General features: G+C 47.2%; 1 protein-coding gene across 1 annotated transcript in view; it reads left to right on the plus strand.

Moving 5' to 3' along the window:
• LOC137908236 (WD repeat-containing protein 7) overlaps positions 1–12,408 on the plus strand; it is a 142,839-nt gene that overhangs the window by 79,560 nt on the left and 50,871 nt on the right. Inside the window, 2 exon segments of the mRNA XM_068752611.1 lie at positions 9,920–10,033; positions 10,970–10,990. Of these exon segments, the coding sequence (XP_068608712.1) occupies positions 9,920–10,033; positions 10,970–10,990 (135 nt within the window).

Raw genomic sequence — 12,408 nt, forward strand, 5'->3', positions numbered from 1 at the left:
TGATGCTGTCCTTCCCACAAAGACGATCACGGTTTTCCTGAACCAGAAACCGTGGGTGGACAGCACGGTGCGGCTTCTGCTCAGAGCCCGGGATGCAGCCTACAGAGCAGGAGACCGGCTGGCCTATAGCAGGGCACGAAGTGAGCTAAAAAGAGGCATCAAGCAGGCAAAGCACAGATACAAGCAGCGCATTGAGGAGCACTTTGAGAACAAGAACCCACGTGACATGTGGAAAGGCATCAGGGCTGTGACGGACTACAAACGCAGGGACCAGCACGCCAGCCACGACTCCACCCTGCCTGACACCCTGAACAGATTCTTCTCACGCTTCGACTCTCCGAGCAGCAGAAGGTCTGTGGATCTGCCCCAGCCTGAGGTGCAGCATCAGCCGCTCGTCCTGCAGCTGCACCAGGTCTCCTCAGCCTGAGGAGGATCAACACCAACAAGGCTGCGGGACCAGATGGCGTGTCAGGCCGGACACTGAAGACGTGTGCTGACCAACTGGCCGGGGTTTTCCTGGACATCTTCAACCTGTCCCTGCAGCTGTCCACCGTCCCTGCCTGCCTTAAGTCCTCCATCATTGTGCCGGTACCCAATAAATCATCCGTCTCCTGCCTCAACGATTACCGCCCTGTTGCTCTGACTCCGGTGGTGATGAAGTGCTTCGAGAGGATCCTCCTTAAACACATCAAGGACGCCGTCCCTGCTGGCTTGGACAGCCTGCAGTTCACCTACAGGGGGAACCGCTCCACGGAGGACGCCGTCTCGCTGACACTGCACTCGGCCCTGACTCACCTGGAGCAGCCTAACACCTACGTCAGGATGCTGTTTGTGGACTTCAGTTCAGCTTTTAACACCGTCCCACCGGACATGCTGGCTCTGAAGCTCCACAGCCTGGGACTGTCTCCACCGCTCTGCTCCTGGGTCAGGGACTTCCTCAGCAACCGGCCCCAGGTGGTGAGGATAGGAGACACCACATCCTCCCCTCTGATCCTGAACACTGGGACCCCCCAGGGTTGCGTTCTCAGCCCTGCTCTGCATCCACTCCACAAACATGGTTGTGAAGTTTGCTGACGACACCACCGTGGTGGGTCACATCTCCAACAACGATGAGACCCACTACAGAGAGGAGGTCCAGAACCTGATGCTGTGGTGCTCGAGTAACAGCCTTGTTCTGAACACCAGCAAGACCAAGGAGGTCATAGTGGACTACAGGAGGTCCAGGAAGACTGAACACGCCCCCCTGTGCATACGAGGGGAAGCAGTGGAGCGTGTGGAGAACATTAAATTCCTGGGCATCCACATCTCCTCTGACCTCTCCTGGACACTCAACACCAGACACCTGGTGAAGAAGGCCCAGCAACGGCTCTTCTTCCTCAGGAAGCTGAAGCGGGCTGGACTCTCCTCTGTGCTGCTTAAAGACTTCTACCGGGCCACGATAGAGAGCATCCTGTGTCTCAGTGCGACCGTGTGGGACGGCAGCTGCACGGCGCAGGACAGGAAGGACCTATCCCGGGTGGTGAGGACAGCTCAGGGGATTGTGGGTCACCGTCTGCCTGATTTGGACTCTGTTTACACCTCCAGAGTCCAGAGGAGGGCCAGACGCATCGCCACAGACCCCACCCACCCGGGCCACAGACTGTTTGTCCCGCCCACAGACCCCACCCACCCGGGCCACACACTGTTTGTCCCGCCCACAGACCCCACCCACCCGGGCCACAGACTGTTTGTCCCGCCCCCATCAGGGAGGCGGTTCAGGACAATAAGAAGCAGCACAGCGAGGCTCAGGAACAGCTTCTTCCCCCGAGCTGTGAAAGCAGTCGTTCCCTTGTAGTGATCTGGGACGCTTTATGCCGGTCCTGTTGCTGCTGCTTCTATTCTGCACTACTGCCTGTGATTCTCACTCTCTTTGTGTATATATATTCTCTTTGTGTATCTATATATTGTTTCTGTAAGAGCCAATGTGCGTGCGCTGGGTGCGTGCGCGTGCTGGGTGCGTGCGCGTGCTGGGTGTGTGCGCATCCACGCCACGGTGATTGGGGCGTGGCACAGCTGGAGTGGAGGCTTTATTTGTGTGCGCACCTGTGCTGTGTTAGTGTGTGTGGCCTTGTTATGCTGGTGGGGTGAGCGTGAGGAGAAACTTTTTGTTGACCGCATTAAAACGCAGGATAGACGCGACGGGAACAACGACGGATTGCACTGGCTCAATGAGGTATTTACCGTCAACCGATACAACAGCCAACGTAAGTCCTCAAACTGCTATCTCTGCGAGCTGGAGCAGAATAAATCCGTCAAGGCCTGTGCAAAGTACTGCGTGCGCGTCGTCAATGTTTTAACCCCTTCGACTTAGCCCACCGTGGCGTTTGAATTCATTTTATATACGCCACAATATTTTGTCAACAAAATCTGCAGTGCACACAAAAAGCACAGCGCCTTATTTTTCTGAATTATATTCCTTTTATCCACGGGACCATTAAACCCCGCCCTCTTGATCACGCAGAGTTGTGGATAAACATCCAACGTCCCAGAACAAACAGCGCTTCACCGTCAACAGCTTCAAAACTTTTTTGACAGTATAAGACTTTTTAATAATGAAAATTACAATCAGTGACAAAAGACGTACACACAAACACAAACACAATGAAATCACGTCGCCTCGTCTCGTGCCCGAACTTCCCAATCCCGTCCGGCTGGCGGCGCCGGTTTCCGTCATCAGTCCAATCTGGCCAGACATGAAAGTGACGGAGAGAAAACGTCCGGAGAGATAATTCACCGTTTCTGTTTTGTGTTTGAATCTGAAAATGTTCGAAGCGCGTTTGTCGAAGGTTTCGGGAAGTTCTCTTGTACGAGTTTGAAGTATCGACATCGGGCCAAGACGAGGCGACGTGATTTCATTGTGTTTGTGTTTGTGTGTACGTCTTTTGTCACTGATTGTAATTTTCATTATTAAAAAGTCTTATACTGTCAAAAACGTTTTGAAGCTGTTGACGGTGAAGCGCTGTTTGTTCTGGGACGTTGGATGTTTATCCACAACTCTGCGTGATCAAGAGGGCGGGGTTTAATGGTCCCGTGGATAAAAGGAATATAATTCAGAAAAATAAGGCGCTGTGCTTTTTGTGTGCACTGCAGATTTTGTAATTTATTGGTTATTTTGTGAATTAAATATGGATCCAGAACAGGACACCAGATCGGATGTAGATGAAGCTGATGAAAGGAGCAGCACCATGAGCAGCAGGTCTGCTGTGTCCAGCATCGCGTCAATCAGATTAATAGCAGAGGCTGAGACCGCCACTCTGATGGCTCGCCAGAAGCTACTGAAAGAGAAGCATGCTATGCAGGAACGACAGGAGCAGTTAAAGAGGAGAATGGAGGCAATGGATTTGAACATGGAATTGGTTGCTGCTATAGCTAAAGTGAACGTGTTAAGGGCCTCAGAAGGTTCTCATGTTTCTGTTAAATCAGATGGGATGAACTCTTATCTGAATAAGAACACAGACATCAAGTTAAGTACGGATGCTGCAGCGTTTGTGCCTGCATTCCCCACCCAGCCATCGGGGATGGAGGACACTGTGTCTTTAGGTTGTGCTGCTGTGAAACCTAAAACAAGTCACCAAACTGAGCCTCGTTCTGTTGTGTCTGGGGCCGGCCTGCAAGCATTACCGGCAGATGAGTTTCACCCTGTTGCTTCCATCCAGTGTGATCTAACCGCACCTACAACAGAGAACACTTTTGATCAGCGTTTGATTAGTGCTGGAGAAGCAGAATGAAATCACATCCTTAATGGTTCAGCAACAGTCACTTTTCCTTTTGCCTAACCTTGATCTACACGTTTTCGATGGAGATCCACTGCAATATCAAACCTTCATAAGAGCCTTCGAGCACAACATTGAAGACAGAACTCCGGGTCACAAGGACCGTTTGTACTACCTTGAGCAGTATACCAGAGGTCAGCCCCGGGATTTGGTCCGAAGCTGCCAGCACCTGCCACCTGCTTATGGATACAATAACGCGAAGGCTCTGTTACGAGAACATTTTGGAGATCCATTTAAAGTAGCCTCAGCTTACATGGACAAGGTGCTCTCAGAGCCTCTTTTAAAGGGTGAAGATCTCAAGGCATTACAAGCCTACAGTCTATTGCTGCGAGAGTGTTGTAACACTATGGGAGAATCTGTGGGTGACCTAAATGTGCCCACCAATATGCAAATTATTATGAAAAAGCTTCCCCATAAATTGCGAGATCAATGGAGAAGTGAGGCCTGTGACCTGCAGGGAAGGCTCCATCGTAGAGCAACCTTTCATGACATTGTGGAGTTTATTGAGAGGCAAGTTAAGATCGCAAGTGACCCTGTCTTTGGTGATATTCAAGATTCGCCTGTAACATCCCGGTCTGATACAAACCCTCGAGGTAGTAGTTTTGCCATCACTGTAGCACCTGTTGAAAGGAAAGTGGAGTCTGTAAACAGAAGAGAAAAGAACTTACCGGTACCTGAAAGGGCGTGCTTGTATTGTGGTGCTGGACATAGTTTGGATGTTTGCCTTCTGTTGGATAAAAGGACGCAAGAGGAAAAGATGTCTTTTTTGAAGGAGAACAGGATGTGTTTTGGCTGTCTGTGCATTGGGCACATGAGCAGAGACTGCAGAAAACGTTTGATGTGTGGAATATGCAATCTGAAACACCCCACATTGTTGCATGTCCAGTCCAAATCAATGCAAACAAGTTCTACGCAGACTAATGGTGGCTACGAAGGGGCCAGAGCAGGTGCTGGGGTGTCTGTTCAGTCCAGTGGCTTAACTGGGGCCGGCAAACAGGACTGCGCGCTGTCTATCCTGCCTGTGCAGGTGAAGAGCAAGAGAGGACATGAGACTCTGGTCACGTATGCGTTCTTGGATCCGGGAAGCACTGCTTCGTTTTGCACTGAACGTCTCATGAACCGGCTTAACCTCACCGGAAGGAAGACAGAGACTCTCCTCAAAACAATGGGGCAAGAGGAAGTTGTGGACAGCGACATGTTGGTGGATTTGGAAGTAGCCGACCTGGAATCCAACCACTTTTGTGATTTGCCTGAGATCTTCACACAGAAGAGCGTGCCTGTCCACCGAGGAAATATCCCACAAGCAAAAGACCTCGAACGCTGGCCGCATCTGAAGCACATACAGATACCTGCAGAGGTCAATGCGGATGTGGATCTACTCATTGGCACCAACGTACCTCAGGCGCTTGAGCCCTGGGAGGTGGTCCGTGGAGTGAATGGAGGCCCTTATGCTACCAAGACTATCCTGGGATGGACGGTGAATGGGGCCCTCAGAGGGGATTATAAGAGCGACAGAAATGGCACAGCGCTCAAAGGGACTTCGTTCCCGAGGACGTCATGATACTTGTGGATAAAATGGCACCCTCGTACCCATGGATTACAGGAAGAGTTCTGGATGCCGTATGGACATTTCTATTGACTGGACTCTGACAGCCTTATTATGTGTCACTTTGTGCCCTTGGTATATGTTTTTTCTTTATCCTATAAGTTAATGGTGATGGGTAATTATTATCGCTTAATAATTAGGGGCCGGAATGTAAGAGCCAATGTGCGCGCGCTGGGTGTGTGCGTGCGCTGGGTGTGTGCGTGCTGGGTGTGTGCGTGCTGGGTGTGTGCGCATCCACGCCACGGTGATTGGGGCGTGGCACAGCTGGAGTGGAGGCTTTATTTGTGTGCGCACCTGTGCTGTGTTAGTGTGTGTGGCCTTGTTATGCTGGTGGGGTGAGCGTGAGGAGAAACTTTTTGTTGACCGCATTAAAACGCAGGATAGACGCGACGGGAACAACGACGGATTGCACTGGCTCAATGAGGTATTTACCGTCAACCGATACAACAGCCAACGTAAGTCCTCAAACTGCTATCTCTGCGAGCTGGAGCAGAATAAATCCGTCAAGGCCTGTGCAAAGTACTGCGTGCGCGTCGTCAATGTTTTAACCCCTTCGACTTAGCCCACCGTGGCGTTTGAATTCATTTTATATACGCCACAATATTTTCTTTAAGAGAGAGAATTTAGTTTCTGATTTGATTATGTTATGATGTGTGCCTTAAGCCATGGGCCTTCTCACGATTTTATTATGTTCGCATAATGATAATAAAGTATCTTGAATCTTGAATCTTGAATCTTGAACATGGGGACCAGCAGCAGGGACTAATTGTCTTTACTCAGCTGAATTACAGCAACTACATATTAGGGGGGATAATATGTTTGAATACAAAACAGTGATTTCCAAATTGAGAACACATTTACACCAAGGGATTTCATATTTTTAGTTGATATTGATATTTTTAGTTTTCAGTAAAATGACACAGAGACGCCCGGTTACTTTTCTGCAATAGCAAAGCACAGAGGTCTGCGAAACTGCAAGCTGACAACAACTGCAGGCGAAGCTAATTTGTGAATCCTTTTCACTGATGATGGCGATGAAGTCTATTCTGATTTTGAGGTAACTAGCATAGGATTGAAGAGCTTCTTAAAGAAGCAACAGGTCTGTGAGGGCCAGAATTCTTCCTTGTTTGTTGTGCCAAATACTAATTTTACTCTCAATAGTTTACAAATAAATTGTTTAAAAATCATACAATGTGATTTCCTGGATTTTATTTTCACATTCCGTCTCTCACAATTGAAGTGTACCGATGATGAAATGTACAGACCTCCCACCTTTTTATGTGGCATAACTTGCACAATCAGTGGCGGCCGAATACGTTTTTGCCCCACTGTAAATATAATTTATCCAGGTAGCCATCGACGTACGACCTATGCGATTTGCGACAGTTTGACTTTACGACCGCACTGGTCTGTTTGTCTGTTTACGACGTGTTTTTACGACATACCGGAAAGCGAGCGAGCAAATCAAGTGTACGACAGTTTCTGCGGTCTCACCCACGATGTCTACCAAGAGGAAATTGTCTTTCTTCTCATTTACAGAATCATGACGCAGCATAATATACTTAGGGTAATTAAAAAATGGGCCGTCTTACGACCAAATCAGCTAACGATTGATCGCTCACAACCAACTGTGGTTGTAAGTTGACGACTACCTGTATTTGGATCAGTCAACATAATTGATGAAAACATTTAAATATTCAAGTGTAAATGTTTAAAACAGTGTTCACATCCTCCTTTCAACAATAGTTTCAAAAACGTACAAATGAAATGTGGAAAATAAATAATTGGTCACAGTGAAGAGGAGGAGGAACTTGAAGGATATTTCTGACGAAGGAGATGAGAGTGAAGCAGACAGAGAAGACCATGAGATCCTGCAGGTTAACAAGGCATGCTGGGAGCTATGTGTCATGGCTGACATGACAAGCTTGACCTTGGAGCAGGGCAGAATGCCTCCTCCCACCTCACTGCCCCTGTCATCCACTCCTCCACTCCCTCTCCCTTGCTCTCACATCTCTCTCTCTCTCATCCCTGGGACAGCTGTGTGTTTCTGGTTGTGTTTGTTTGTTGGCATGAACCACCTTCAACAGTGCATGTAGGGCAAATCTCACAGCGGTACATTCGTATAATACCAACTATACAAGACATCTGGATGAGGGTCCACTCTGTCTCACCCGCGTCTCGTTCCTGAATCAAGTCACTGATCCATTCATCTGTGATCCATTTTTAAAGTTAACAATCTTTTCTTGTGTCAGCCATCCGTCTAACGACCCCACGGCAGGCAGCACCAGCATCCCTCACATGGCTTTATTGGCTCATATTTAGCATGGGTAGCAGTAGCGGTAGCATGGTGGCACTCACTCTGTTGTGAATCACTGTTTTTCAGTAGATTAGCTTGATGCTATGCTAACAGTTTGATTGACTGACCTTATTGTTCACTGCTGAGTGTTCTTCAGACGACGGTTACCTGTCCGTACCTTCTGTTTAAGTCCTCGGGGCTGGTCACCCATCTGAGCGCATTACGACAGTGTCACACCCATTTCCCAACACATCTGCTTCAGTTCTGTTCCTGCCTCCACAGGCGCCACAGAGGTGGAAAACGCCGGTGCCTCCTGACACTGTCATTGCATTCAAGCAGAATGAAAACAGTCTAAATGGGGCTCATCTTTCCTTCCAAGAACCAGTTATAAAGCCCTCTCGGGCCATGACGTCTTCCAATCAATCAGAAATTCTAGCTATGCAGACAAGGTGAAAAAAAAAAAAAAATTCTAGCTATTTGTTTGTGTGTTTAGATGAATTTGAGTTCTGGTGTGTTTATTTGATTATGTTATGATGTGTGCCTTAAGCCGTGGGCCTTCTCACGATTTTATTATGTTCGCATAATGACAATAAAGTATCTTGAATCTTGTTCTGGCGGCTTTGAGCTCAATTGTCCAGCAAGTCTTTGATTCGCAAGTGGATTGAATCTGACAGTGGGGGTCGAAAGGGTCTATTTACGTTGAAACATTGGTTAGTCCAATCACAGTTAAACATCAATTATCTTTTAATTAAGTTCAATCTAGTTTTATCACTTGACATTCCAGACAGATCATCACCACCCAGGCTGTGTGGCCTCCTGTGTGTGTGAGAGAGATCTAAAGCTGTGCAGTCATTATGTTGAGCTGCCTGCAGTATGTGAGCAGGTTAATTGGAACATGAAGCGAAATGTTCACCAGGATTGATCAGCATAATTACACAGTTGTATTTTTTTTGCATGCTCAGGATCTCCTCCTGAACTTGTGTGTGATGATTGTGTGATTATTCTCATGGTTACTGTTAACTGCTTCTTAATCATTTCTGAATATTTAAATGTTATTTCATGTTTTTCTCATACAGAGGGGAAAACCGATGTGGGGGTGTGTTTGCGTGTGTGCAATTTATTAATTACGCTGTTTTCCCCAGGATTAGCCCAGTGCAGGCTCTCTTACCTCTTGCTGCTTCATTCATTAACCCAGCAGCTAATGAAAAGCCACTCTTAGTTGGCAATGGAGAGATGAGGGCGAAATGAAAACACTAAATAGAGGGGAGGTGGGGCGCAGAGGTGTGTGTGTGTGTGTGTGTGTGTGTGTGTGTGTGAGTGTTTACTATAATGCTCTTGATAGCAGGGAGGCACAATAAACCTGCATTAGCTGGACGTCACAGACGATGACATCACTGTTTTAATGCTGCTAGTACCGGTACACATCTGTGTATCCACTCCTGCTGCTGCTGTTTTGTGATGTGTCTGTACTTGTATGTTTTTTGTATTTAGTCATTACTGTTACATGTAGCACGACTTCACCGAGAAACATTCCTAGTCTGTGAACCCTCACTGACTATAAACTGATTCTTTAACTAGAAAACGACAATCAGAGATTGCAGACCCTCGCCTCTTGTGAGACAGTAAACAGGGCTTCCAGATCAAACCTGCTCTAGCTTGCTGCTCCGGAACGGGAAAAGATACAACTACAACTGTAACATACATGAAACTAGAATGAACTATGAGTGTTCACACCAAATCTGAAGTCTCTAGCTCCAGAATTGAGGTCAGGATGGACTCCTGAAAAATGCAGATTTTAGAACGAAAATTAGCTCTCAGATCCGGATTGTGATCCGGATCCGGCCGAAATTAGTCCTGGTCACAGACCTTTAGGGAGTACTTATGTGTGATTCTTTTCAGATCCATACCGCCATGTGTTTTGAAGAAATTAAGAAAAATGTCAAAAAGTGCCCTATCTCGCAATGTTAAAGAATCCTTTAAAACATTCTAGAATCTGGATCCAGATCCGGATCAACGCCATTCTCGGGGAGGACCGAGCCACGGACAGAACCTTGCTTGTGTAAACATTTCAAGTCGATTGGGGTACTAGTTTTTGAGTTATGCGCTCGGACAGACAAACAGACGGACAAACAGACAAACGGACCCAATTGCAATACCCTCGCCTCCTCTTCAGCGAGGGTAACAAAGCTGTTTGTCTGTCCTCAGCTGGGACAACCACCGATGCCTCCCCGTCAGCCCCGCCTCCTCCTGAGACCCAGCCAATAGAAGCCAAGGTTCCCGAGGAGGAGCTGGACGTCACAGACGATGACATCACAGCAGGTAGGCACATAAAGCACGTCATCCTGAGAAATACATTATCGACTCGGTTTTCGGTTGGATTGCAGCATGAATGATACTTTCCTGAAGAAACTCAGTGTCATTGTTGTCTTCATAGCGGAAATGTTTATTTGTAATGCAAGTTTGAAGTCAGTTTTTTTTTATTAATTCATTTTATTTTTTACAGAGCTCTGTTGGGAAGCCATCAATTTTAGGACTTTTGACAGTAGTTATTAATTTAACGTTACATTTAAATAAAATAAATTACAGTTACTAAAGGTCAGGGTTTTTTTTTACACGTTGGAACAGTAATTGTTTTTGTGTAGCGGCACAAAGGTTTCGCTCCATTTCCTGTTCATTGTCAAAAATCGTTTTGGACTCTCACCTGTTTTCACACGTATTATGGGGTATAAAGAGGTCTAGTGTTTCCACTTGAGAGATTCCCCTCTAACTAATTTGAATCCGGATCAGAAACATGTATGCATAAAGATTTTTAAAATCATTCCAGCCACCCAACCAAAGCCACAAGAGCTGCATAGTAAGTGCTTGGTTCAGGACTAACTTCATAAACCAGTAACATCTGGAATTGGACTCGAAGCATGCTGATGCTGATAACAATGGACGCCGTGCACGGTTACCGATAACAACGGACGCCGTGCACGGTAATGATTCAGGCTATACTAGTGTGCTTGCTGTCATATCCTACCTGAAGGTGTAGAATTCAAGCACAGGAAAAGCAACCACCATTCTGATCCGCATACAATGTTTACCAAATCATTTGCATAAATATATGTTCACGGTTGACCCGATCAGATTTCACAACAGTGTATGGATTTTCTTTTGCTGCTTAGCAAGGTACACGCAGGCGCTCATTATGTGCTCTGGCTAGAGATCTCCCTTTCTCTGTAATCTCAGCCTGCCTGTTTTGTTCACAAACAGCCAAGCGAACCGATCTTCAGGGTGAGTCTAAGGGTGCTTTCACACTGCACCAAGAGGACTCGGTTCCTTTGGGAGCAAATTCCTGCATTTATAATTAGTTGAAAGGTCTGCGTTCACGCTGTGATTTCTTCGTGAAACGAACTTTCTGAGCAGCGTTGCGTGGCTGAAAGGGCGCTCGTCGATTGGACACATTAGAAGGGGAAGTCCCGCCCTCTCCCATGTTTGTTTTTGGTTGGAGTGCTCCAGTTACGGCTGCTGCTCATTCAAGGAGGGGAGTGCATTTAGTTCTGGCCTACATCATAAATGTTACACAACGCTAGTAGTTTCTAACAAACACAAAGTCGCTGGGGATCCGTAAAGTCTCCGGCTGATTCACTGTCAATCAAAATCACTGCCTCAGACAGATCATCCAATCAGCATGCCCCAGAGACTCTGATGGGCAGGACAAAAACCAAGATTTATCCAATGACTGTTCAGTTTCACGCAGTGGAACAGCCCACTCTCCGCTCTGCGCTGGACTGTGTTAAAGCGCCGTGGAGAAGTCGCGTCAGTTACCGGTGAGTAGCTGGTTCTGAACAAAAGATTAAAGTATTATAACACATATTTAGTAAATGAAATCTACACACAGCAGTACATATTTAGTTAATGAAATCTACACACAGCAGTACATATTTAGTACTGTATTTTCACACCCATAGGATGCGCCTAAAAGTCTTAGATTTTTTTCAAAATCAAAATATTTCAACAAATATTTGTTGTTGTAAGGCGGACTCAGTCATTCGCCTCGCAGAGTGATACGTACCGATGCGCTTCACCATAGTAAACTATTATGGAGTGCCGACGAAGTGGCTGCCGGTCCCGCAGCAGAACACGGGAATAGAGCAGCGGAGAGAGAATCCAGCATTAATGAATCCATGGAGGAAGAGGAGGAAGCAACAAGAAGACCTGCAGCAACTCGGCTCCTGCGATCGGCAACTCCGTGCGCGGCGATCTCACCGATACGGTCTAAACCGGAGTGAAGCTAGCTAACGCGCTAACGGGCTAACTAGCAAGCTAGCTTGTCAGCATCATCCCCGGTAGATTAACCAAAGAACTCCAACCGTTCAACGTTAAACTGCGGGCTGCGTGGGAGCGCTGGACGACAGAAGGAGAACACAGTTCCACTCAGAGTGGAAGGCAGCGCAGCGCCACCGTTTGACTGGATTGTAGCTGCTTCGGCTAACTGTCTGCTAGCATAGTTGTTCTGTGAAGCCGGCTTCATTTCCGAGGCGCTGCACGGCACGGAAAGAGACTCTGACAGTGAAGAAAGAGGCCGGCATGTTTGACGGAGATCTAGCGCAGCTGTTCAATGCAGAAACAGAGGATGAGGACTTTGATGGGTTTGATTAATGACTCTGTTTTGCTCCGGCTCTATTTTTGAAAACGCGCACTAGTATGCT

Source organism: Brachionichthys hirsutus, chromosome 19 (assembly GCF_040956055.1).
Source record: "Brachionichthys hirsutus isolate HB-005 chromosome 19, CSIRO-AGI_Bhir_v1, whole genome shotgun sequence".
Taxonomy (NCBI): domain Eukaryota; kingdom Metazoa; phylum Chordata; class Actinopteri; order Lophiiformes; family Brachionichthyidae; genus Brachionichthys; species Brachionichthys hirsutus.